The 26,052-nt window shown below is 39.6% G+C and overlaps 1 protein-coding gene across 1 annotated transcript; it reads right to left on the bottom strand.

The window, feature by feature from the left end:
• Nucleotides 1-3,173: 3,173 nt before the first annotated feature.
• KLF13 (Kruppel-like factor 13) lies at nt 3,174-25,988 on the bottom strand. Its single transcript, XM_009074586.1, has 2 exons — nt 25,448-25,988; nt 3,174-3,466 (listed from the first exon to the last, which is right to left on the bottom strand). The coding sequence occupies exons 1-2, from the start codon at nt 25,986-25,988 to the stop codon at nt 3,174-3,176; spliced, it is 834 nt and encodes a 277-aa protein (XP_009072834.1).
• Between the last annotated feature and the right edge of the window lie 64 nt (nt 25,989-26,052).

Here is a 26,052-nt window from a genome sequence, read left to right as displayed (position 1 = left end):
GCAGATGCTACAAAACCCCACTCTTTTTTTTCATATGAAAATATTAGGAGAAATTTTGTCCACATTCAGTTTTGGAAACTACTAGTGGTTTGGAAATCATCATTTTATCCTAAACCTATGATGTATGAAACTCTATCTGGGATTTTAAAACACAGTAACTTGGGTGTCAGCCTAACACACGCTGAGGTATTTAGAGCTAAGATGGAAAACCAAAACCTTTCAACAACAAATTTCAGGGCATTTCCTGAAAGTGTAGCTATGTTGGCTGTAGATAGTCCCATAGTCTTCTCATCAAGTGAACCAACTGAACTGGAAATTTGACTTTGAGATTTATTTTTTCATGCTTAAACTTGGAGACCTATTAGTAATATCTATGAGGAATATAAGTGAAGTGTTAGTTTAGTGTTTGAGTTACAGATTACATAGCTCTATTTGCCTCAGAATAGGTTGTCCCATAATCTTTATATTATATAATCTCAGTACTAACAAAACCTGGTGCAAATATTTCTTCTACAAGCTACTGGAACAACTTGTTTGTAATGCCTCTACTGATTCATGCTGAATTATTAAGCCCTAAAGAAATGGACTGGGGTGGTTCTTCCTTTCCTGAAAATTAAATGATGCTCCCATTGGAAAAGATGCTTTTACAACAAACTGAACACAAAGCTTATAATTATGTAGGAGAACTTAGTTCTCCTTTAGATTTTGGCCATTTACCCCTCCCCTCCATATCCTTATATTAAGGTATAATAATAATAAGAAATGTGTTCATGACTTGTTTTGAAGTATGTGCACAAGACACAGCTAACCTGTAGAATTCCTTGAGCTAGATATCTTAAATGCCTCTTTACTAACTACAGTGCAAGAGCACTTTTAGCACTCACAGAAATGATTGGAATGTCAATTCCTGTTACCTGATTTGTATCAAGTTGTTCAAATTGTGTATCTCAGTAGATGAGATTTTAAAAAAAACCCAAAAAATAAAAGAGGAAATCTGTGGAGGCAAACAGATCTGGCTTCCTCTCAGTCATAGAGGTTGAGCAACTCATCACATAAACTCAACAATACTTGTCATCTTGCAAAAAAAGCTTATGATGTTCTTTCATTTTCCATGAAATGAAGCAGTAGAATTGTGCCTTGCATGACTTCCAATTCAAATGAGGAAATTGTGATTTTTATAGAGGTGAAAACTGAAGCAAATGAGCACGAAAAAATACTGAAAATATCTGCACTTTGTCTTTAAGTATTTATCTATGTAACTAATAGAATGTGTAGTATTAGGAATAATGTAAATATTACAGAAGTACCTATGAAACTGCCTGGAAGTCTATATTAGCCTCTCACAGTTACCATACAGTACAATAAATCCTTGCAACATTGGATCAATGCAAAGCAGCAAGTAAAATACAGGTTCATTTGGAATCTGGAGGCATTCACTTAATATCAAGCTACAGGTTTGGCATAGAGAGTTTCTTTTCACCATGTTACATTTATACCCTACAATAAAACCAGGAGCTCCCTGCCCCACAAAATTCCAGAATCAAAAGGACCTGAATTTATAACACACACCACCAGACCCAGACAAACCAAGGAAATTGTTTTTGCTGTCAATGTGATCTTCAGTACATCACAATGCTCCTGGTCTTTTGCTATATTTTCTAACATATAAAACAAACAAACCAAAAAATCTACCTCCTCATGCTCAAGTGTCAAATATTTTGAAATTATTGAAAACTAGCCAATATTCCCTTTGTGTTACTAAACAGTTATTCAGAAATGAGAGCACCTTGCTTTATGCTGGTATGTGCATGTCTGAGAAACTTGTAGAAGTGCTGAGCTAAAATGACATTTTAACACTTAAAAATGCATATTTTATTTTCCAGTCAGCAGATACCTTATGATTTTCCACTTCCTTTTGTCAGCGACCACAATTTTGATGCAACAGGATACAGAAAGTGTCTTAGCCAATTTGCCTTTCTAACATACAGCTGTACAGTAGGTAAGTACCTTAATAACAGTTTTGGTGGGTATTGGTTCAGTAATGCTATTTCCATCGTTCATTAAAAGAAAACTAAAAAAAAAAAAAGGAAAAAGAAATAAAGGAAATTGTTCAAGTCAATGTAGTTTGATTTGAATATTCTGTTGGTCCCATACTGAACAGGCAGTGCAGAGAGCTTAAAAACTTGGAGAGAGTGACGACAGAATGGCTCTGGTATTCCATGCCACCCTGCAATAAAATGTTACCCAGTGTAAATATGTTTCTTCATGACTTAGGTTACTTACTTAAGGCATCTTGTTTAAAATTTTTCCTCAAAATTTTATCTAGCACAAAACAAACCAACAAACAAGTCAAACAATCACAGAGGTTTTTGCAATAGGAAGTTGGTTTTGGAGTATCTTCAGCATGAAGTGAAAAGACAGCTTGCTGCCAAAAGCAGAGGGCAGCTTGAAGAAAGACAAGACTCCTGTTTGGACACTCCCAACATAGGTATATAATCAGGAAAGCAAATAATGGAAGAGTCTGGTACTACATTCCAGTACTGGTTTGGTTTCTGTATTGTTTATTTGTTTTTTCATTTTTTCCCCAGTGTGTGAAAGAACCTAACGAAAAGCTTCTGAGTGCAATTCTATTTACACAGTAAGGCCGTGGTTAGGGTGTGTCTTCATTATTGTGTAACATAAATATCCATCCCTGAGAAAGGAGAAGGGGGACACAAATCCAACACAGTTGATTCGTAGGTGTATGTATGCTCATGTTGTGCAATCCGGTCTTACAAACTACTTTGACACCTGAGGTGAATTAAGTGGGGGTTTAATAATTTTTTTCTTTCTTTCTTTTCTTTTTTAAAGATTTTTTCATTTTCTTATAAAGAATAATGAAGAGGATCCATAAATGGTTGCAAAATATATGAAATATTGAGACAGCAGGAGTCACTAAGTCTAACATGTAAGTTTATCTGTCCATGAGGTTAGAATAGCCACTTGGCGTGGTTGGGTAAAGAAAATTTGACTAGAAATTGCAGTGGGAGGCAGCTATTTACTGATTCTTAAAAAAAGAGGGAGGGGAACCGAGGAGGGGAAGCGAGAGAGGTTTTTTTTAAAATGTGTGCAACACAAACAAAACTCCACGTTAGGCATTAGAGGCAAAGTGCTGACATCCAGTGCAGGTAGGTCTATGGGGAGCTGGCAGGGCTGATGGTGGGGCTGGAGGCGTCGGAGCGGCTGTAGTCACTGACAGAGCCTGTTCTGGAGCTGCTGCCACTTCGCCTCTTGAGCATGCTGGGGTGGAAGTTGGCGTGGCGCCGTGCGTGCTTTGTCAGGTGGTCGCTGCGCATGAAGCGTTTCTCACAGAGAGGACAGCTGAATTTCTTTTCTCCAGTGTGGGTGCGGTAATGCCGAGCCAGCTCGTCCGAGCGAGCAAACTTTTTGTTGCAGTCTTGCCAGTTGCACTCAAAGGGCCGTTCACCTGCAGGAAGTAAACGTGACATGATTAGAAGGGGTAGTAATGTCTTGCATGAGTTTTGGGTTGGTTTTTGTACACAGAAGTTAGAATTAAAAAGATTGCAAGCAAGGGAGATGCCACTTGGCAGTAACTGGATGGAGAAGGTGTTACCCTCTGCCACAGAGGAGACCACTGTGGTATTGCTACCTATTAAAAAGCACTGGCACTCAAACTACTGATACACGTTATTTGATAACTGGATCTTTGGTGGTGCCTGGGCTCCTGATCCTTTCATGGATATCACATTCCATATCTCTTGTGGTCTGTTGGACTCGACTTGATGGCAATTTTGAGGCATTGGCTGTGTGGAGCTCATCTTGTATTCTCTACAGCTATGCTTGTGTTTTCTGCCTTTGCTATGAAGTTTCTCTTGTTCACTGCCTTAGGTCTCATTTAGAAGTGAGGCACAGAGCACTGTGTTCCAGCTAGGTAAATGTGTCACCTCAAAGGGAGCAGCCTTCTGTCAATAACTAACCTAAATACTGTGACCTGTGGCACTTAAGCTAGGACCAATGATGAGTGGGCTCAAAGAAAGAGTGATCTGGTGACCTGATGCAGGTTCAAACAGATCTCAGGCAAGGGGAACATCTCTCCCAGCACAAATGCCTGTGCTATTGTTGTTGGGTGTGAGTATCTGGAATATATTCCCAGTTTCCTCACTGATGTGCTGCGTAGCCTTGGGCCACCTCAATTTATCTGTTTCCATCCTTAGTTTCTCTGTTTGATAAAAATGAAAACACTAAATCATGTAACGTGTTGTCTGCTACTTCTGTCTATTGGTTTGGTTCTTACTGTCAGGAAGATCACATGTTATTAATTGAGAACATCTTATTCTTTTGTGAATACACAGAGTTAGCATTTTTCATAGTTGGCATTTTAATAACTTTCTACTTGCAATAGTCTTAATCTTTCCAGTGCTGAATAGCCATTTCAAGAGGCCTAGAGAGCTATATAAATTCTGTGCCAAAATAATAAATAAAAGTTCTCCCCACAATACACTAAATAGAAAATAAATAATTAGCCCTCTGAAGAAATTTGATGCACCTTAATTAAAGCTGAGAGCAAAATTGATCCTAGCAAGTCCTCAATCTAAGCAACCAATAACCTGTTTTAAATTCACAGATTTGTCCATAATATTCATCTCCAGGATCTCCTCAAGGGGCTCCTGCTCAGAAAAATAGTTTTGAAGGCTCCTTTTCTCACTGTTCATGAAGCCTCCAAGATACTTCAGCCAAATCTCAAACAATATCTCAATGAACAGACAGCCAAGTCTTTTTTTAAATAGGATTTTGTTCAAGAATCTGGATAGTGCAGGTGTCCCTGATGTTTCCTTGATTATTTAGGAGAAAGAGCAAGGCTCATTAGACCAATTGTTCTTGAGCACATTTGGTGGATTTCATTACACCTACAACTAGAAGGCACAATACAATAGTTGTATCTGTGCAGTACACAAGGAGATTTTCACATGGAGAACCATGACCACCACCTCCTAGTGATGTGCAAAAGGCAGCAAAGATTAACAGACTGCTTTCAGTTGGCTTGCCCTGAACTGAAGTCTAAACAACTTAGGGTTCCACAAACACTTTTAAGAATCAAACCACAACCAACTGGCTTTAATGAATATAGTCTTGTTGCTTAAAATAACCCATGCAAATCCATTCAATTTCCTCCTTAGGCTTCTCCTGCCTGCAAACTGTCAGGCACTGAACTCTCCATCTGCTGATAGAAATGTTAAACAAATGGGAAACAAATGTATTTGGGTTGTGTTTGTCATATATCCAGTCATCTGTTGTTAGATATGCTCCTGTCTGTGGTAGGACATGCCAGTCATGCCTGTTATGTGATGAGATTCACCAGTCTTCTCCCTATGTTTTGGTCATACAACAGATAAACTTCTCTAAGGACTTTGGAATCCCTGGGAAGATGGGCAATGAGACATGGTCTGAGAGCTGGATCTGGCCTGCAGAATCAGTTTCTTATCCCTGAGCTGTGGCATCATTTTTTTGGTAAGCCAATGACCTTTGGATGTTTCTATTGCCTGAGTTAATTTTCTTTGGGTTTGTTTTCATTACAAATAGTGTCAGGAAATGTTATTCACTTGAAGAACCATCCTAGGAAATGACAACTTTCAGAAAAGGAAGGCAAAAGTTTCCATGCAAAGTTTTGCTTCTGCTGTTCACAACACCATGAAGCACAAACAAAATGGTACCTTCTCTTACAGTTAGCATGACATCAGCTGCTCTTGCCTATGATTCTATGATTTGGTAACTAGCAGTAGCCACAACATTTCAGTTCCTGATGAGAGAGGAGGTTCTGAAGGAGGATTGTGTAAGATCTGTGTTATCTAGCACTAACAGTCAGGTGATGAAGGTATTGCACAACTTCTCTCCCTCTCTCCTCACTGCACATCAGATCTGGATGTGAACATTCAGATTCCTACTCACCTGCCTGATTTGATGTTAATGATGGTGGTGAGGATTTGGGTGCTGAACCAAAAAATGTGGTATTTCTTCCACTATATTTCTACTGTGCCCTGCCCTCCTCCTTTCCTAGGGACTATTTTTTACCCTCAGTCCTCACTAGTCTTGATTTGATATCTTCTTGGTAGTTGTCTTAAGTTTCTTGGCCAAGTGGTTTTCCACTGACAGCTGGCATCACTCTAGTAGTGGTAATAGTTCTCTAGAGTGCTTCCCAGCTTTGTTGAGGTTTAGCAATTCCCCTTCAAAGAAAAACTGTATTGTGAGGAAATGCTCGATGCCTTGTGTGAAGATATGAGAGTCATTATTGTTCATAAAAAATTAGTACACAGTCTGGAACAAACTTGCTGCAGGCTATTAATTAAGACCTAGCTGCTGCTTCAAAACCACACAGAGAAATTCAGAGTCTGTCATCATTCTCATCTCTCAAACAGGAGGGATGTGGTTTTCTGCGCAGGTAAGGTACATAAATGTCCTTTTACCAGCAGTAAAGCAATCACCAGAATGAGAGATTATATTAATTGATTGCCTAATCTCATTAGGGAATATGTAGCCACAGTACAATGTTCTTGTATAAGCAGTAACTCATGCACATGTCCTCAACAAAGAGATTTCACCATTAAAGTGTCTGTGCATAACACAGTAAGAATTCTTTCAGCTCCATTTTAGGCAATGCTGAAGTCAGAATTTTACCTTTATACATTGAGTCCAGAACGTGATCTTATAGGTTAATGTAGAAATGTTATCTAAGGTCTTAGATATGGCTTGAAACACATTAAGTGTGTGAATGTGTATATTGAGAATCTTAAGGCTGTGCCTTGGCAGCAGCAGTATCTTTGTGCATTATGAGCCTTATTAGGAGGTCTCAGAGTGCTAAGTCCCCAAAAGATAAAGATGCTTGAAAATAAATGAGTCAAAAAGCAACTTTTACTCTTTGGAGAGGCAGGCAAGAGATGCCTTTAGAAGATAAGTAATATTGTAAATTATTTTTTCACAATTTTGAATACGTTTTGATTTCCATGTTACAAATCCCACTAAGGGGTAACCTTTCCACAGATCCTCTGCCAGAGCATAGGACATAACACATAATTTGTGTTTAGAGTTACACAAGCTGGTAGAAAACCATCACATTCAGGAATTAAATTCAGCTGATCTTAACTGAAAATTACACAAGCTAGAACATTTTTGGCTGTTTCCTGAACTCCACCCAGCCCCTCCCCCCCCCAAAAAAAAAAAAAAAGTGTGTAAAGCTGCATTAAGAAACTAGGAAACTTGCAATGCTCACTGAGCACGCTGCAGGTGCACTGAGTTCTGAGTCATTTCATGGGCACAGACCTAGCTACTCATGCTGCTCATATTGTCTGACAGAGCAGACTGCCAAAGGAACCTCTATCCTCTCTTGCTGGAAGGGATTCAGAAGCAACTAGAGCCAGTATGTTCTTACAATATTACATAAAGGTCCTTTGTATTATTCTATACTTGTCAATCATTATATATATTGAGGCAACTATATGTAGTTATGGGAAACAGTATCTACAGAGACGGTGGAACCAGATCTGATGTCTACTGAGCTTGATTTGTACCATACATATAAGTTTTAAGGACTCTTTTCCCATGTAGTGACACTCCTGTATAGATCCTGGAGTAATCTGCTTCCTGCTTCACCAATTCATCTCTGTGCTTTGAGACAACTGTGATACTAACCATTCTCTGAACTAAAATCAAAGATTAGACAATCTGAACAATCTGAAGTGTGATATCCACTGCCCTAAAGATTAGAATCAAACCATGGATTATTGTCACATCAAACCATGTATTGAGGACTATTTATTCAATTTAACTCATGTCATAGCTCAGCACATTAAGTTAGCATTTTCAATCATATGCCAAGGCCATGCAGTAACAAAGAAATTTGTTTCCTGGGAATTCCATGAGTGCCTGCAAAACCAGGAACAGCAAGCCAGAAACAATTTTCTGTGATCTTCAATCTGTTCTGCTGCTTCAGAGAACAGCACTGCATGTTGTTATAAAACCAGACTAGAAACATGAACATGCCACTGTGTGTTATTCTTACATTTCTACATTTTCATATTTATAATTAAGAGTATATATTTGGTAACACAGATCAGCAGGCTGGGTGGGGAGGATGAGGGCAGACAGTTAAATAGAGATGCAACTGGAGCAGCCTTCCTCCAGGAGAGGAAATGCTATCCTGGGAAAAAACATCCAGCCAAGCAGACTCTGCTTCGTGAGACTGGCTGTTATTTAAAAAAAAAGCACAAAAAAAAAGAGAGAAAAGGTCATCCTTCAATAGCACTGATATGTATTTATTAATATTTTAATTTGTTATTTTCTTGTTTATAAAAAAGCCCTTTTGTATGGCCAAAAAAACATCCCCTTAACCTTCTCAGTGCAATGTTAGACAAACTGTGGTTTCTTTACCAAGTATTCAAAAAGGGCTAAAAAAATTCCAAAGCCTCACAGTTCCAAATTCCTATCAAATGAAAGCAGTTAGTTTTCAATTAATTATTTTGGGATTTCATAACCAAATAAGCCAAATGCAATCTTTTTTGCCTCTGCTTTTGTGTGCCTGTACAACAGCTTTTGAATATCTCAGCTACCTGCACACACATCTAACAGGGGTAGCAAATTCAGCAATATTAAGCTTCACTAGTTCCAGGAAAATTAGGATGTTTTAGTAATGTTCTCAGTGAAAAGAAAAGTTATAGGGTGAATTTGACTGTTACTAGACACCAGAAACCCAGTAGGGGAGTGTGGTATGAATGGCCAAATCCAAGAAAAGCTTCAGTTAGAGTTCCCATGTTAGTAGACACTGGGACATAACACTCCCCCAAGCCCTGAAGACACACAGCAACAAGGAGCTAGGCTGCATTAGGATTTGCTGACAGAAACATGCATGTTCCTGCTAATTCCATTATCTGTGATGAGACATTTTGTAGGAGCTGGAGTTCTCACAATTCCAGCAGGCACAGACCCAGGCATCTACAACCTCACTTTGAAGTGTGTACGTCTTTATTTCGACCTTAGCAAATCTAGTAATTAGACCAATAAGTTATTTGCTCTTTTGTTTTCTCTGTGCATAGGAAACTACTACTAAGCAGGAGCTGCAAGAGCTGTACCACAGTACCCATTATTTAAGTCTTTGGTTATTTTCTATCCTAGACCAGTGCTCAAAAACAGCTGAAATCCACTAATTTAAAAGAGCAGCAACTTCCACTTGATTTTGTCTCTCCTGTGGCTTGTTCCAAGAATGGAGATCAATAGTTGACCCTTTGGCTTTGCACTTAAATGCCAGATAATTAAATTGTGTTATGCTGAAATGATGAAGTGATGAATTCTGGGGAGAGGAGATGCATCCTAGCAATGTGTCATTTGCAAACCACACTGAAGTATCACATTCTTTGCAAAGAGGGGAACTCTGGGGCTTAGTACAGTAGCCATTTAACTACTATATTTCTGAAATTTGTTCTACTCATATCTATGAGTGTAAGAAATAAGAACGATTATTAAAACACCTATTGTGATTAGAGAATAAAAACCCACTGTAAATAGACCTACTGAAGGCATCTGGGTATTACTAAATGACAAAACTAAAATATAGGGGATCTTTTTCCTTTTCAATTATACTTTTAAATAAACATACTTCAAAAGAATACTGGGGTTGGAAAACCAAAAACTCTATGTGCTAATCAGCAAATCTGACCTACTGCATCACCCCAGCAAAGGAATTTCAGCCTAGAATTCCTGCCTTGAGCCAAAAACTTGTTTTAGGGGCTTTCTTCATTCCTTATATAGAAAGCTTATATCTTAAGCATGGGTCAGAGAAGTCTGAGAATTCTCTTAAAACATAACAGCAACTAACATCGATGAAGGTATGTGGCATTTTGTTCTTTTCCTGTCCTGTTTACAAGCCAATTCAAACCTTTTCAAGTGCCAAGGGACTCGAGGAGGGCTCTCCAAAGGTATGGAATAATAAGCACAGTGGTTCTATCAAATGAGTCTGGTTAAAATTTGAAAGTAATAATGTGGACTTTGATAAATACATATATACTGGACTGAGGCCTTGTTTAGTCATCTGCAGTCCCATGTTAGGCCTGTTGCAGCACATTAGTAGGTTGATTTGCTGTCTGTTAAGAGCTGATGATTTCAGCTGCACCACTCACCCTCTGTTTGAGCAAATCAGGAGATTAACAAAAATGTTATGCAGACAGCAACTGCAGCCAAGGAAACAAACTTCCCAGACTTGACTCCTCCTCCTCCAGGAATGAAAAAAAATAATCTTATCCATAGCTGACACAATGTAATCAAATGCATCTACAGGGAATGTGTAGTTAAGGTACCAGCAGAAACACAAGGTTTCCATTATAAAGTGCTGTCTGGATCCTTCCTGTGCTATCTCAGAGTTGCTCACTCTGTTACCCAGCACACTCTGAAAACTCAAAACAGCTCCAGATCAGACAACTGACTGTTAGCAGCTCCATGGGAGCTCTAGAGCATTACACTCCTTGGCATCCCATCCTTCTTCAGCCCACTCTTCATAGCAGGAAAAAAACTACCTGCTCAGTATAGGACACTTCCCCCTCTTCTTGAAATCTGTGCTACCCCTTAGTGAAGCCTATGATTATTATGTCCCAACAGAGTTCACAGGCAAATTGTCAAGCCATTCATTCTCAGCACAGAGAAATTATACATATAGCAGAATTAACCAATAGATGTTCAATGGTCAAATGGCAGGAACCAAAAATACCAGATAGTGACTTCTGAATGCTGTGAACTTTTTTTGAAGATTCTGTTATAAACATATCTCCACAGATAACTGTGGTCCCTTTTTTGATCAATATGATGACCTTTCTTTCCTCAGGCTTCAGTGAGGGGCACAGGTTATTCTTGTGAATGGAAATGTTTTAAGTGGGAGAGCAATGACATAAGTAATGACAAATTATATTCATCTGGTGTGAACTGTGGGTGAATTCATGCTGAAATTGTAAAACTTTGGCTCCATGAGCTCTGCCCAGCATTTGTGTGAACAACTGCAAAGAAGGAATCATATGACCCCATGAATCAGTCTTTTCTCTGTTGACATATCAATGATTTTCTTATTATTCTATTCTACTAAAAACAGCAAAGTGCTTGTAAAAGCAAAGCTTATCAAACTAATGAAAGGTTGTCCTGCTATGCAAGATAACAGACTAAAGGATTATTCATCTAAACTGAGACCTGTACTTTATTTATCTGAATTCTGAAAGATGTTGAATGTCATCTGCCTCCAACTGAAGTGCACATACTTTGGCATGAATAAACCTTGTGGGTAAGTCATGACATTTTATGTGCACAGCATCTCCCAGGACTTGGGGACAGTATGAGATTTCATTTTGCTAGAAGCCAAGCAAAGAGAAGTCAGTAAAGTTGTCTTTGGCTGTAACTGTAAAATGTCTCTTTGTGAACTTTTGAACTGTTTAATCAACAGCCTCACAGTAAAACAGCATGCATGAAACATGGGACTTCAGCATTTATAAGAACAGCTAAAGCTGTAAAGCTGAGTGAAAAACCTGATACTGAGAGTTTATTGCAACTGCATGGAAGAGAGAGGGAGTGGGAATTTCCTGTTACTTTTTTTCTCATTCTGGGTGGATTTTTTGCCAGAGAGCAAGGTGGTGTTGAAGTAGTTTATGAGCAGCATCTGCCAGTGAACATATTGAGCATCCAGCTTCAGAGAGCAGGCAGCCCTGGAAAGTTGTTTTATGGGCTGATAATCAAACAGTAAATCTTCTGCTTGGCACCAGGCAGCTACCATCCAAGATATGCATAAACCCACTGTATACACCTCAAAATCTTTTACTCAGATTGTAAAGCCAGACTTCCTGTTTAAACCAGGCTGCAGGTTTTTGTTTTTAATAAAAGAATCAGATTCTAGAATCAGATTCTATCATAACAGTTGTACTTCGGGTCTAATGTGTTCACTGTTTAAAACAGGTCAACATTTTAGAAAAGATATTCTTTGCAGTTCAACACTCAACTCTTGCAAGACTCATTTATATGTTCTATTCTGACCATACATGGCCTGGTTTTTTTGCAATTCCTTGTCTGGCAGCCTCCTTCAACCACAGTTGTATGGAAAGGAAAAAAAGAGCATCATTTACCTGGTCCTTTCTAGTTTCAGTTTTTCCAGTCTTTTGTCTGTGTTAATTCTTTAAAACTACAAATGTTTGAAAGCACATGCACATCTAGGCCTCATTCTCATACAGAGGCAGAAAATAAAGAAGAGAAGGTTTTCAACACTTATCACTAAGTTGTCTTTTAATTTTGGCTATCTTTATGTTTTATTCATTGGAGTAAACCCATAGGGCTGTACACACAAGGTTTTGAAAAATCAGGCTCCTATCCAATGTCTCAAGCTGTTTGTGAAAGAATGTATTACCACCTTGGCCATATTTTATACAGAATAGACATACATTGTCATTAATGAGATGTTGCAATGAGATTCCATCAGCATTCCTTCTTAGATTTGCCAAACAACTTCTCCCTAAGCCTGCAAGACTTCAGGAATTAACAAGCCACAGGGTGGAGGGTGCACCCTGTGCCAGGAGAGGCTGTTCTATCAGAGTGTGATACAGGAGCATCACTGCTAGAGCACTGTTTCTGTGAGCATTGACACCTGTGGTGTAACACCCCTGGGTGCAGCTCAGCTCCTGCCATCCTCACATTTTATGTTCATCTTGCAGGACAGCTGGTTGCAGGGTCACTGGGGACACCAACCTCACCAGCTGTGTGTGATGTGCCAGGTCACGGCGTAGGAGAGAGGTCAAGGGGAGTGCTGGCACTGAATGGATGAACATATGGTTGTGAAGGATACAAGTCATGAACCAATTATCTGAGTATGACTCTGGCTGTGAAACATAACTGAAAAGCTAAGATCTTAAGTAGAACATGGGCATATTTCAAAGGCAGCTTTGTCAAGGGAATCTTGGTATATATAATGCATATAACTCAAATACAGAGAGGTGTTTTCATGCAACTATCTCATGAGCAACTGTAACTGTCTTCCCTTGTATGTATGCTGTACCCATATCTTCATGCTTGCCTTTACAGAGCAGTCTAGCGTTAAAAACCAGGGATGTGTCACTGCAGAATGTGGTTTATATGTATGAATCATGCTAGAAGGGCTGCCCAGCAGCCACCATTTTCTCTACAAGTACTTTAAAACCCTATTGACATAAACCATTTCACTGTGTGAGTGACTTTTTGGCAGTGATTCTGCATTCTACAGGTCATACAGGTCAGGTAAAAAGGCAGTTGCTGTAAAGTTAGACAAGTTGTAGTAGAAAGATCCCTATTACTTGTCAGAACATAAATTAATAGTGCCTCAGGCACATTTATTCCTGCTCTGCTACACTTGTTCATTTAAGAAGTGAGCAGGTCTGTTCTCTAAAAGGCCTGTTCTTCTGGGTGAGAAGAAGTAGCCTTCTGGCCTTTCTGGCTTCTTGAGGTGGAGCACCTGTTCCCTGTGTTTGCAGGAAATTAGTTGCCCACACTTGGCACATCCAAACCAGAGGGTCTAATGAAACATTCTGTAAAATACAAGATTTCACCATGGCCAAGTATTTTTTTCAGGAGAAGCTTCCAGTGATGGCAAAGTTCTGGGAAATATAATAAGAAATGCACTACTCCTGTGGAATTACAGAAGACATCATGGCCATGTGAGTCTGCAGGCAAGCTCCAAAACCCTAGGCATAGGATATAATTTTTACTTTGAAAAAGATCATAGATGTTCCTTGCTGTTCTTACTTCCATTTGGACTCTTGGTCAATCTAGTCCTAAATCTGGGAACCACAAAACAATTGGAACCTGACTTGCTGTCCATATTCCTACCTCCTGCTGAGCACAGCTCTGGCAGTCATGAGGGGTCTTGGGCTGGGATTGGGGAATTGCAGCATGCAGAACTGCAAGGTTTATAATCTTGAGTAATCAGGAGGTTCTGTTACAACAGACTGACTGTAAATAAAACCAAAGAAAATGGGAATTGCAACTTCATGAGTTGTGTTGTATCCTGACAGAGCTTTGGGGGATTAAGATGATCCAGTTATTGCTGTTGCAGCTAGACAGTGCCAAATGGGACAGCTTATTATTATTCCTAAGAAAAGATGTGAAGCACAAAATACTTTGAACTTGGTTTTCAGCCAGTTGTTTGGAACTTGCTTCTATTTGCTCTTGAAAATAAGTTTTTACAGCTCAATTTTAGGATTTGTGAATAATGGACAAACAAGCTAAAAACTTAAGCCTTAGGAAAAATGATACATCATTACACTGCACACAAACAGGTGCATGGTTGGCTTTTTTTTTCCAGAAGATGTATAACCTCAGCACTGTCTGCATGGTCATTGATGCACATTTGTAAATCACCTTTTCAGTGTAACCCTGTAGTTCTATTATTCGAGACTGTAAATGCTGTTAGGAGAATAAATTCACCACACTGCATGAGGCAGCTGGGGCCTATTCCAATGCCTTAACACACAGGAGAAGGAAGCAGACACAAGGAATGTCTACACAGAAAGTAACACAGAAGCTGAAGGATTAGAGTTGATTATTCACTGACTACTGATGTGTCGTTGGAGTTCTGTACAGATGGTAAGGAGCTGCTACTGTGTTTTATAATCAGAAGAGTCAAACACATGCTTGACTTAGAAACTCAGCACTGTTTATATATTTTTTTAAAATTAGATATCAAAAAACCCAGAGGTGAGCTGATTTCCAAGTGAAAAAGAGTTGTGTGGTGAAAATTACTGTTGTTCTTACTGTTTGTCCTTGAAACCACAATGAATGTACTCAAATGAAAAGTGTGCTAGCATAATCACTTCTTCATAAAGGGAATACCACAGGCCTTGCAGTGCACCCAGGAGAATGTTACAGCCTCTTTACAACTACTTGGTTGGGAAAACAGTTCTGTGATTACTTGAATTTCTTTGCAAATGAGAGTAGAGCTCAGTTTCTCCACAGCAGGCAAAGAAAAACTATCGAGTATATCAATCACATCAGTTCCTTGCCTTTCTGCAAGAAATTAATCTAAACATCTAAGAAAGTAATTTGCATGCCAACACTAGAAAAATGTAGTTTATACCAAATGAGTTTGAGCCTCTTGCAAACAACAGTGGTCATAGCCAGTTTACAGAGTGTAGGATGCAGATGTAACGTGAATGTCTCCAAGGGTACACTGTACACATCCCAGGGCTGACTCTTGGAAAGAAGCTTTAAGCAAACATTTGCACAGAAGTTCAGCACAGGTGTCATATGCTTTTCAAAACTAATTAGTCTGTGACTCACCCCCAAATGCTAACCCTAGCAGCACAAAGCAGGGTATTGATGATATAACCTCAGAACTGCTGAGCTATACAGCTGCTTTTTCAAGGATTCCTTATGAAAGCAAAGCACCAGCCAGACAGCATTCTCTCAGACCTTTTTTCTGACTTGTTATATTCTTAATGACAAAGAGTAAATTTTAGTAATCTGTGCCTTAGTGGCAAAAATTAATCTATTTATTTGCACATTCAAGAGGGAGTAGCCTATTGCATATAAAAATTGAATTATACTCCTGTAAATGATCTGTAAGAACACCAATTAAGATAAGGACAAGAAAAGCAAAGGATTCTTACACTGAGAGTTTTGGTGTTAGATTGAGAGGAAGGAAAGGACTCAGATCCTTATTAACATATCAAACATAGCATAAGAACAGAACTATGATTGTTTAGGTTCCAGAGCCCTAAAACCTCAAGAAATTAAACAATCTCGTTTGAAATGATAGGGAAGAGAAAAGAAAGTATCAAGTTTAAAATAGCATGTCATTACAGAGAGGGCTTTATTTTGATAAGGTCAGTGAGGCCACACTGCTCAAAACAATCACATGCAGAAATGCAGAGGAAACAGGTGAGTTCTACATGGCTCTTCACCACTAAGCCATGTTAACAAAAGTCTCTAAAAATGTGTAGCACTTCACCATTTAGAATCTTGTGGTATGAGTCAGGTGAGAGTTTTTGCCGGGAGAGAAAGGCTGTGTTTGCTTAGTCCACACCGATTACTAGAAACATTGGTCAATTCCAAATACTGAAGCTGACAGAATGACAAAATGTTCTGTTCTTTCTGTTGGGTTTTTCTTTTTAAAGAACACCCCCTTTGGGAACTGTCTGAAACTTTTCTTAGAAGATGTTGGTGCAGAACATCTGTGCTTTGACAGGCAGTGTTTAAAAGCTGTTTCTCATTACAACTTTTTCTCTGCATTATACTGTAAGAGCTTTGTAAATTATCACTTTAGTATAAGGTATCTGACAGTCATGTCCCTAAACACATTTCATCCGTACATTTCCCAGTTGCAGAACTCTGGGACAAGGTTCATGGTAAAACATTTGTGCCAGCTGTTGTACAATATTTGCTTACTTCAGTGAGCACAGCAAAGATAACATTGTAATCTGCTTGACCATCTCAGCCTCTGAAAGCTACCAATGAGACATGAATTAAATTTGCTCCCCAGAAGTTAGACTTCTAAATTTACCCTCCAAGCTCCAACAGATCCTGCCTTTAATCATATCTGATTTGCTCAGTGAGATGGTGCCATTAATGATATTGTCCAAAGACTGAAAGGAGATGCCAACACAACAAAACTCACTCAAGATGGAAGGAAAACAAACAAAAATGGTGAAAGTACTTCCAGCATGGTAATTACCTCAATCTTGTGTGTTACCTGAACTCATTTGCAGCTGAGATATTAGATACTTGCAGCAGTGGAATACTAGATTAAATTGTGAGTAGCACTGTGTTCCCACAACATTCAGCTATGCTTCTCTTAAAGTTGCTGTTTCAAGCCCTCTGCAAACTCTGGCAGCTATCATACCTGTCTGCCATTTCAAAACTTACCTTTTCTACATTATCAGGTATTCTGCAGAGTAAGAGCTGGACATAGTGGGTAGAGGGAGAATTCTCCCTCCAGGCAGCATGCCCTGCTATTTGAGCAATGCTGAGTTAACCTACCTAAGCCACAACAGCCCTATTCCCCCTTCAAACTCTCACCAGCACAAGAAGGAGGGACAGAATCTGAGTTAGGGTTCACTAAAAGGTATCCTTACCTTTGTGTAAAAACATTTCTATGTGTGTTATCAATGCAATGCTTACTATATTTGCACATGGTGGGGAGAGGAAGGGGTTTCTTTCCAAATGAAACACATAATTCTGTGCTTTAAAAGCCCCATATATATTTCCTTCTAGGGACACTGATGGTTGGGGTTTTTTTAAGACAGGTAGGGTTAGCTAGAGACACTTACCTCTCATATCACATAGCTTAAAGTAAAACTGATTCTATTTAATCCATACCATAGCATCTATTAAAATAATAGTAAACAGTAATTGCAATTACTTCATCCTGTGACCAAATGCTGCACCTTCTCTGTCATTGGTTTTTAAAAAAATGAGGTTTTTAATCCATTTCATATAGGTCTATTTATGTTAATCATACTATATAGGAGCATCTATAAATTCCAAACATTTGCTTTTCTGGTAGCTTGCAATATTGCTGATACATTTCTATTTAAGCTGGAATTTGCTTCCAATCTGAGAAAGACTATTCCTAAAATGTTAGTGAGAAGAATTCAGTTGTTTCCAATGATGAGAGTTGAGCAAAATGAAAGGTGTAAGTATGGGACATTTTTGCACAAAGGGGAAAAATGGATCGATGAGAATCTTGGCAGAAAGTAATCCTTCGGGGTATTTAAGAAATTCAGTTTTGTTTTGGCCGTGTTCTGAGAATTTAAAAGACATATTTATAAATACACCCTGGATTTATTATACAATCAGGCTAGCCATTTGCCAACATTCTATTGGCACAGTTTGTATGGACATATACACACCAAATGGAAGTTTCCATTGACTTAGAGGGGCTTTCAGTGCTCTACTAAGAGTTTCATGTGCACACAATTGACATAGGTCTTGGAAAATATATAAATCTCCAGAACAATCGAAGACTGCCAAGGCCCTCATGTATTAATGCTGTCTTCAGTCCTTCTGCTGGCATGTAAAAGAAATTGCAAATTTAAATTCAGTAAGCCCCTAAATAAATGACAAAAATTAGTTTGTGGTTCTGTGAGGGTTTAGCAGCATCTCTGTTTGTATTTCTTATAGCAGGATAAGGCCCAAACTACCAGAATAAGAACCAGCAAAGCCCTGTATGCAACTGTGAGGTTCTGCAAGTTTCTATAAGGTCCCAGTCTAGTACGTAAATATGTACCAATGTAATTTCAGTCATTTCCCCCAAAATGGCAAAATAAATATCTCTCTGATCTATTACCAAACAGCTCACCACTTCAGCAAAATTTTGCAGGAAACATCTGAGATGGACTAGGCTGTCATGTTCTAATCCTTCTCAGCTGGTTCCATTTTAAGTTCCTCTAGTGGAAATACTGACAGCTACTTAGTTAAAAAAGCTCAATACATCCCTTCTGGCTGCTGTACCTCAGCTGGTCTTACTCTGGAAGTGTTAGCATTTCTGCCACTCTCTTTTAGCAGTTTTTAAAGCTACCGTTGAAGGCAGTAAAGACATAACCAGCATGTCCATTCTGCTTGGGTATTTGCTGTCCAGGGATACTCTAGCTGGCTGCAGGACCAAAGCAGATGGAAAGATGCAAAACATGTAGCAGAAACACAGTGCTCTCTCATGTGACTTTTTCAGGTACCTCTATTCCAAAAGCTCAAATAACTTATCACTGAATAAAAGGAAGTGGTCTGCTTGAAATATAATGTGCTATAAATCTCAGAGAGCTTATTGATCCATTGACTGCAATATCAGCAGATACCCAGTCACAAATATTTTGCCCGTAATTCCTGAGAGCACCACACAAGTGCTGTAACTGATTACAGAAAATCTTTTCCTTGCACTAGAGGTCATTTCAGGACATGCTTACTTTAATACCATTTGACTTGTGCCAAGCTCCTGGTTAGAAAATGCTTTTTATGTTAAGGCTGCAAAAAAGCTTCTGAGGTCGTTTTTCTACAAGTAACCACAACGGTGGCACTCAGAATTTACAAAACCTTTTCTTTCATATTAAGTGGAGGCCCTGTAAGATCTGCTGAATCTGCAAGACCTGAAAAATACAGGATATGTGTGTCTGACTTCGGTGCCTGCACTTAAATAACCCACATTGTCTAGCTATTGTTAAACTGAATACAGCAAGATAATGATCTCACTGCCCATGCAAATCTACCTAATAAAAGCCAAGTGGGTAACAAAGGGAAAAAAGTATACCTATAGAAATTCTACAGAAAGGACCCTTCAAAAGTTGTCCTGCATTTGAACAGCAGAGTATTTTTTTGGCTCTGTCAGCATCGACTTCCAGACAGCTGATCCAAGATTGGAAGGGTGTAGGGGGGAAGTTGGAACATGCTTAACTTATAAAACAGAACTAGAAACCACATGTCCAATATAAACAAGTTCCAGGTTTCTGCTCTTAGACGTGCCATAACCATGTTCAGCCAGACAATAACACAATGGAACAGTTGTATTTTAAATTGTTAAAGGTGACTTCTTCTCAGATGGAAAACAATCCTGAGTTTGTTTCATAAAGAACTCCACTTTAGCAAAAGGTTTGTGCACAACTTCTGTTGCATACACTTCCCAGTGTCCTGCACAGAGTACGTGCTACTGCAGAAAAATATCCTACGGATCATTCCGAACAATTTTTTTTCCATAGGGTTAGAAATTGCATTCATCCATTCATTAAAAAGCTTGTTTGCTGGTTTATTTCACACTATCTGTAAGACTTAGGTCTTGCTACTGAGAAGGAAAGTGCTGCTACCAGTGTCTAGGATGAGGAAAACACCTGGAAGTCCATCCATCCTCACCACTTCCAATATTAACAGGTTTCATTACATTGGACCCAAGTCCCACCTCCATGCTAAAAGAAAAATGGTTGTGGAAAGAGAATTCTTTAATGTTTATGATTTTCCCCTAGGCATAAAGTTATGACAATTATAAGTACAGCTTTATTTTAAAGGCTTTTTAGCTTTTTTTTTTAATGTGTTGAAATTTTCCTAGAAGAAATAAGAAAGGAGTTGCAAAGCTCTTTCAGAGGAAACACAAATAATGGTTTGCAATTTTGTATTCTTTTTTAAAATATAGGCTTATTAAAAGCTGCTTAAGATTATCAGTTTTCAGAAAAAAAGCAGAGGCAGGTTGCTGAACTTATTCATGATGAGAAATAATGCTTGTGGCTCAGGCTGGAAAGACAACTGGTTCAGGGGCCTGGCATTTAAATCTGTCCAGAAGTCACCATTTGAGCCCACCTCAGAGAAAAAAAACTTAGAGAAAAGATTGTGATGCACTCAGCAAAGGGAGGGAGGTGGAAGGCAGTTATGGGACATGACAGCCTAAAGGCACGTGCAGCTTTTTGATAATCTAGGTGTATGCTAATGATGGTGAGGTGAGCACACAGAGCCTGAGAGCTGGTTCGAACTTTTAACACAAGAAGTCAAAACCAGGAGGCCCAACATGCAGAGGGACAAATTCATTTAGTCTGTCCTTTAGCCTGTGGGAAATGAGCATTGGGGAAAGGCCTTTCCAATTTCCTCTGGCATCTTGTTCAGAGGGAGTGCAGATCCCTGTAAGTCCTGGCATCCAGAGCAGCCCAACGGGCAGCTCAGCAGAGGGTGGATTGAAGCACTAGTACCCACTCATTTCATCCTGCTGTACACAAGAGCTATCTGCAGCCCTGTTTTGCTCTGCTCTTGAGTGGCCCAGAAGGCATTAGGTTAGGTTTCTCCTCTTGTAATCTTTCCCTGCAAAGCCTTGGGTCTTCACAAACACTGCCACTTGCTATACACATGCACATATAACCCTTTGAGTCACTGTGTTCCTAGAGACAAGCTAAAGGAAACCTAAGTCTAGTGGGTTTTAGCTAACTAGACATTTTTCTGATTATTACCAGGTGCTAAAATGGAAAATAAACTTTCTTTCAGTGATGCATGAACTTGCTTCTACATTGGTTAATTGGTCTGTTCATAGACACAGATAGCATCTTGATTCAGAACTTCAAGGAAACTGTGATTTACTGTTGTGTTTTGAATTAATGTAATTGGAGCAAGTCAGACATACTAGAACTGAAAGTGAAAGCCAATCCTCCCTCTAAAATGTATTATCTGTACTTCATATAAAAGCATCTTTATCAACCTGAACACAGGCCATACACTACTCCAGTTTGTCCAGCCTAATTGTTATGCTATTGTCATACTTGTCACAGTGAGGTCTGATTGCTTTGTTCCTCAGACTGTTTTCAAATACCAAATACATTATTAAATTCTCCATCTTCACATACCCCAGTTATAATGTCAACAGAAAAATTTTGCCTAGGGAAACAAGATATAATGATTGATGGGGAGAAAAAAGGGTACCTAAGCAAAAAAATAGTGTTGTCCTCAAAAATGTGATTATAGAGATTTAATTTCCAGTTCTTTACAAGTGAATGGAAATTAATTGGCCTTTTCTACCTATTTCGTTTCAACTAATATTTCATGAATAAGGGTTAAACTAAAAATAACAGATGCCAAATAACATATTGTCCATAACTGCAAGGTTAAGAAGGCATAATACACAGCTGCTCAAGCTCTCTCTGCCAGCTAGAGACCAGTGAAGGTCTTGACCACTTTCTCTTGGATGAGTCCTAACCTGACATCTCTAATTCGGCCTTCTATTCTTCCTGTGTCCATATAGAGATAGTTTAGTAATAGTACAGAGAAGCTACTGTTAAGCCACATGGCTCCCAAATTTGTTTTGCTGCAAGACAATGTCATGGTAAGACTCAAAAATGAGATGGGTGCCCATGTCTCCTCAGTTTATGCTAATTTGTGCAAACTGAGTTCTGATGACTGGCTGAAAAGCTGTGTCCGTTATGATGCACTGCTTAGTGAGCAGACCTAGTTTAGGAGTTTATGACAGTTCAATGGAATTAAATGAAGTTTTATTTTGTGCATTCTCTGCATTTGGGAGGGCATTCTAATGAAGATGGCTAAAAGCTTTAGAGGTGCTTAGAAGAAGAACATTGCTATGTAAATGGTTTATCTGATTTTCTGAAAGTCCTTTGTCTTTAGCAGTTTTCTCAGGAGTGGAGAGGATTTTTAAAACTGGTGTGTCAGTGAAACTTTTTGTCTGAGTGGGGTCAGTATAGCTTGGGACAATAGGGTGCTGCATCTGTGGACCACAACAGCTTCTGAAAGCTACAGGAACATTAGTGTTGGTAAAGAAGTGGAAAAGAATTTGGATGTGACATCTACCCACTGACACTAAATACAACCTTCTGGTAAACATTAAAACTTCAAGGGTTTTGTGGCTGACGATTATGTTGAACTCTAGGACATCCAGTGAGACAGAAGGGTGGAAAACATAAACATGAAAAGAAAGATTTTGGTGACAAATGTTTTCTGCCTGGTTCAAGGGTTTGCAATTTAATTAAGTTGAAATATTCATAAGACTGAGATAGCTTAATAACTAGTGTACCAAAGAAGGGGACAAGAAACTATGGATTACTCCAGCAGAGTACTTAATTCTAAAACACTGTACTCTGAGTGAAGGACAAAAAGCAGATGCTGCTTCCTTGACTTTTCCATCTTATTTCTTATGCTTTAGATAGGATAATTAGCATCCTCTGCACTATGGGTTTTGCTTTAGATAGTTGAGCACTGGAATCTGGCCATAACTATCAGAAGGATTTCACACAGGGCACCAAACAGCTAGAAAATAATACCAGCTCTCAGTCCCTATCAGTGTGGGATGGATTTGACCCAACAGTACTTGGAAGGCTCAGTATCTCTTTGCCACACAATAAGCTCTAGGATCTACTCTATCCTTCCTCCATACACAAAGAGCAAAGCCTTTAGTTTCTGAGCACAGTAGCAGACCAGGACAAGCAAGTTTGTAAAGCAGGTCATAAACTGCTCTATCCAAGTATCTCTTGCACTATCACCAGTATCTTCCAGCCTGAAGTACTGTTCTCAGCTTTCAGTTCACACCTAAATACCAGCTCATCCAGTCATACAGCATATGGAAGAAGTTCCACTCTAGAGCAGAAGGTTTTGATTATGTCTTAGTAAACAGGTTTGGGAATTACTTGTGTTGAAGCTTAAAGCAGCTTCCATGTGTTCCTGGAGTACTTTCACCACTGCTCAGTGAGGTGGATAGCCATCCCCTTATCTATGTGACAGATGGGCAGACTGATGTGTTACTTAACTAGTTCAGGACCACTGGAAAGCAGAGGAGACCCAAACCCCTTGTTCTAAATCAGTAAAACCATTATGTGTTTTGTAAAAACAAACATTAGCCAGTCCTGGACGTGATCACTTGTTCTATTAGCTTAACTTTTAGCTCTTACAAATCTTTTTCAAGCCCGTCACTATTTCTTTTAAACAAAGAAAAAAAATCAAACACCTTAGAAAACATTCTGCAAGGAGAGTAAGAGGCATTTAAGCCTGTTTAAAACTCAATCCAAACAGAGACAGACCTGTTGCCAGTGAACGGAGGGGGGGAAACTTGGCAGCTTTGCTTAAAGCTTCCCACACAGACACTGGAGACGAAAGAAAACAAAAAAAGAGTAGTCCCCTAGGGCCCTGCCACTCCCAGGACAAAACCAGTCCCTTCCCTGCTTTTCCTTTAGTTCTTAGACACACGCACATGCTTTCTTCTCTTAGTGCCATTAGCTACAGCAACAGCCAATTGAGCCCTACAGGCCTGGAAAATAGACAGGAAATGAAGAGTTAAAAAAAAAAAAAAAAGAGAAAAACCAGAGAACTTGGAGGCAAGCCAGCGTCCCCGAATGACTCCACTCGGCCGGCAGCCCCGAGCGACACTCCCGTCCTGCCCTCCCTCCTCTCCCGCAGGATGGGCATGCCCAGCCCTCCCTGCATCGGGGACAGGAGTTCCCTGCTCGGTGTGCGAGCCTAGAAACAGCGCTAAATTTATCCTTCCCTTTGAGACAACGGCAAACGCCAGCAATAAGAATGCAAAAGAACTGCAAATGAATGCAGACAATTCCCTGCAAGCTATTGTGGAAGCACCTTTTCTGTCTCCCTCCCAAGAAGGAAAAAAAAAAAAGCAGTTACACAGTGCAAAGCAGGACAAGGCTGCCTGGAGTGCCAGGAACACGCTGTTCCTTTGGCTGTGTGCCACGGGGAATTGTCCATCCATATGCTCAGACTTGATGGGGCTTTCTTTTCTCCCACGTAGAGCAAAATATACCCTCAAATTAGAATGGCTCTCAGGAAGGGAAGAGAAAAAGCTGAAGGCACATTGAAGTTACTGCCAGCGTGGGTGAGGCTGACACCTCTGAGCTAAAACCCTTCAAGAGCTGCTTAATCATGTTTAGTTCTGAGGATCTCTTTCTTACTGCTCTTTGTTAGGGAAGTGACCATACATCTTAGTAAACTAATTTGCTGTCTGAAATTACTCGGTGGAACAGCTTGCACAGCCTGCTCTAGTTGGTGTGGTGTCTTGACATATGTGCTGTGACTGGTGCCTTCAGCAGAGATTGGTCTCAATTTCTGTGTCCCCTGTGTGCCTGGAAGTGGTCCTGCTCCCCAGCAGCAGGCAGAGGCATGAGGTGTGGCAAGTCATGGGGCCTATTTCAAGATGGCCTTCCTAATACTTTCAGGGCAACTTTCACAGCGCGTGCAAGACTTCCATATTTTTCTCTCTGTGCGTCTCGTAAATCACAATAGCAATAAAAAAATGGTCAGATAAGTCTTCACCGAGAAGTAAACACTGAACACTGATGAGTACAAGTGAGTGGTTGCATTCAAATGGGTTTTTTTGTTTTGAAATTGGTTTTACCAGCTGCCAAAAGCTTTTTAGAGACTGCCCATGTTCCCCTCTCTCCTCACGTTAAGTGTCTCCTTGTGACTCGTGTTCAACCTCTCATCTGCCTTCCTGCCTACTCTAGCTTTCCCAAAGTGTCTGCTAAAGAAAGAAACAGACACACAGCCATTTAGGTGCCTCTAGAACATTTAATTTTAAGATACCAAGAGTATTGATGCTTGCGTGGGAAATGATAAGCTGGAGTAATGACAGTGACAAGCACATGGGGTAGGAAAAAAAGGGGAGGTAAGAAGTATTGGAAAGGGAAGTAGAAGACACACAGAACAAGAAGACTAGCAGCTAAAAATTACAGCTTGGTATAATCCACACAGATGAACCTGCATGCCATTCCCTGTGACATTAATAAAAAAGGGCAACATTAGCTTTGAATCTATGCCCAGTAAGGGTTTATTCCCAGAGGGTTTTTGGTTTTTTGTTGTTGTTGTTTGGTTTTCCCGAGCTTGAGTTCTGAGAGGTGAAACCATAACAGTGGCCAAATACAAGTTTGTTTGGTTTTGTTTTTCATTTTAATTACCAAGCTGTAACAAATAAATCTCTGGCTGCATTGTAACTAACCTGTGTGGGTCCTTAGATGAGCTTTAAGATGGGAAGATTTGCCATAAACTTTTTCACACCCCACATAGTGGCATTTGTGCTTTTTCTGGGGTGATCCAGGGTCAGTCCAGCTTCTCACGCGTTTGTTCTTTTGTCTGGGGCTTGGCTCAGTTACTGCAGCCAGGCTAGTAGGTGTGGCTGCTCTTTCTCCTCCACGTTTACCAGCCGAAGACACACTTTCTTCCCCAAACTCCTCAGGAGCGATAGAAATGCGTATTTGTTCTGTGATATCAAGGGTCTCTGTTTTTTCTGTCCTTAAAGCAGGTGAGTTTGGGACATGCTGGTTCAGATCTGCTAAAATGCTAGCTACTACAAGTATTGATGATCCATTGTCTTTCCCGGTTTCTCTGAGTTCCCGCTTATCTTCTCCATGGGATGAAGGAAGTATTGCTGCATCAGGTTGGGGATCAGGCTCCCCTTTGGGACTATGGATAACAGCACGACTTGACATAGAAACAAGGCACTCTGCTGCAAAATGATCCACATATGCTGCCGCTGCCATTTTTCATAAGTTTAAAAAGAAATCCAAACAGAAGAGGACAAAAAAAAAAACACCACCAAAAAAC

The sequence above is a fragment of the Acanthisitta chloris genome, unplaced genomic scaffold (assembly GCF_000695815.1).
Source record: "Acanthisitta chloris isolate BGI_N310 unplaced genomic scaffold, ASM69581v1 scaffold26705, whole genome shotgun sequence".
Lineage (NCBI taxonomy): Eukaryota > Metazoa > Chordata > Aves > Passeriformes > Acanthisittidae > Acanthisitta > Acanthisitta chloris.
The sequence above is the reverse complement of the archived record's forward strand: the minus strand, read 5'-3'. Positions and strand labels throughout refer to the sequence as shown.

Excerpts from the sequence above, each read along its gene's own strand:
- KLF13 (XM_009074586.1), bottom strand. The coding sequence starts at position 25,988 with ATGGCAGCGGCAGCATATGTGGATCATTTTGCAGCAGAGTGCCTTGTT. Across the intron at positions 3,467-25,447 it reads TCATCTAAGGACCCACACAG|GTGAACGGCCCTTTGAGTGC; the intron begins GTTAGTTACAAT and ends TACTTCCTGCAG.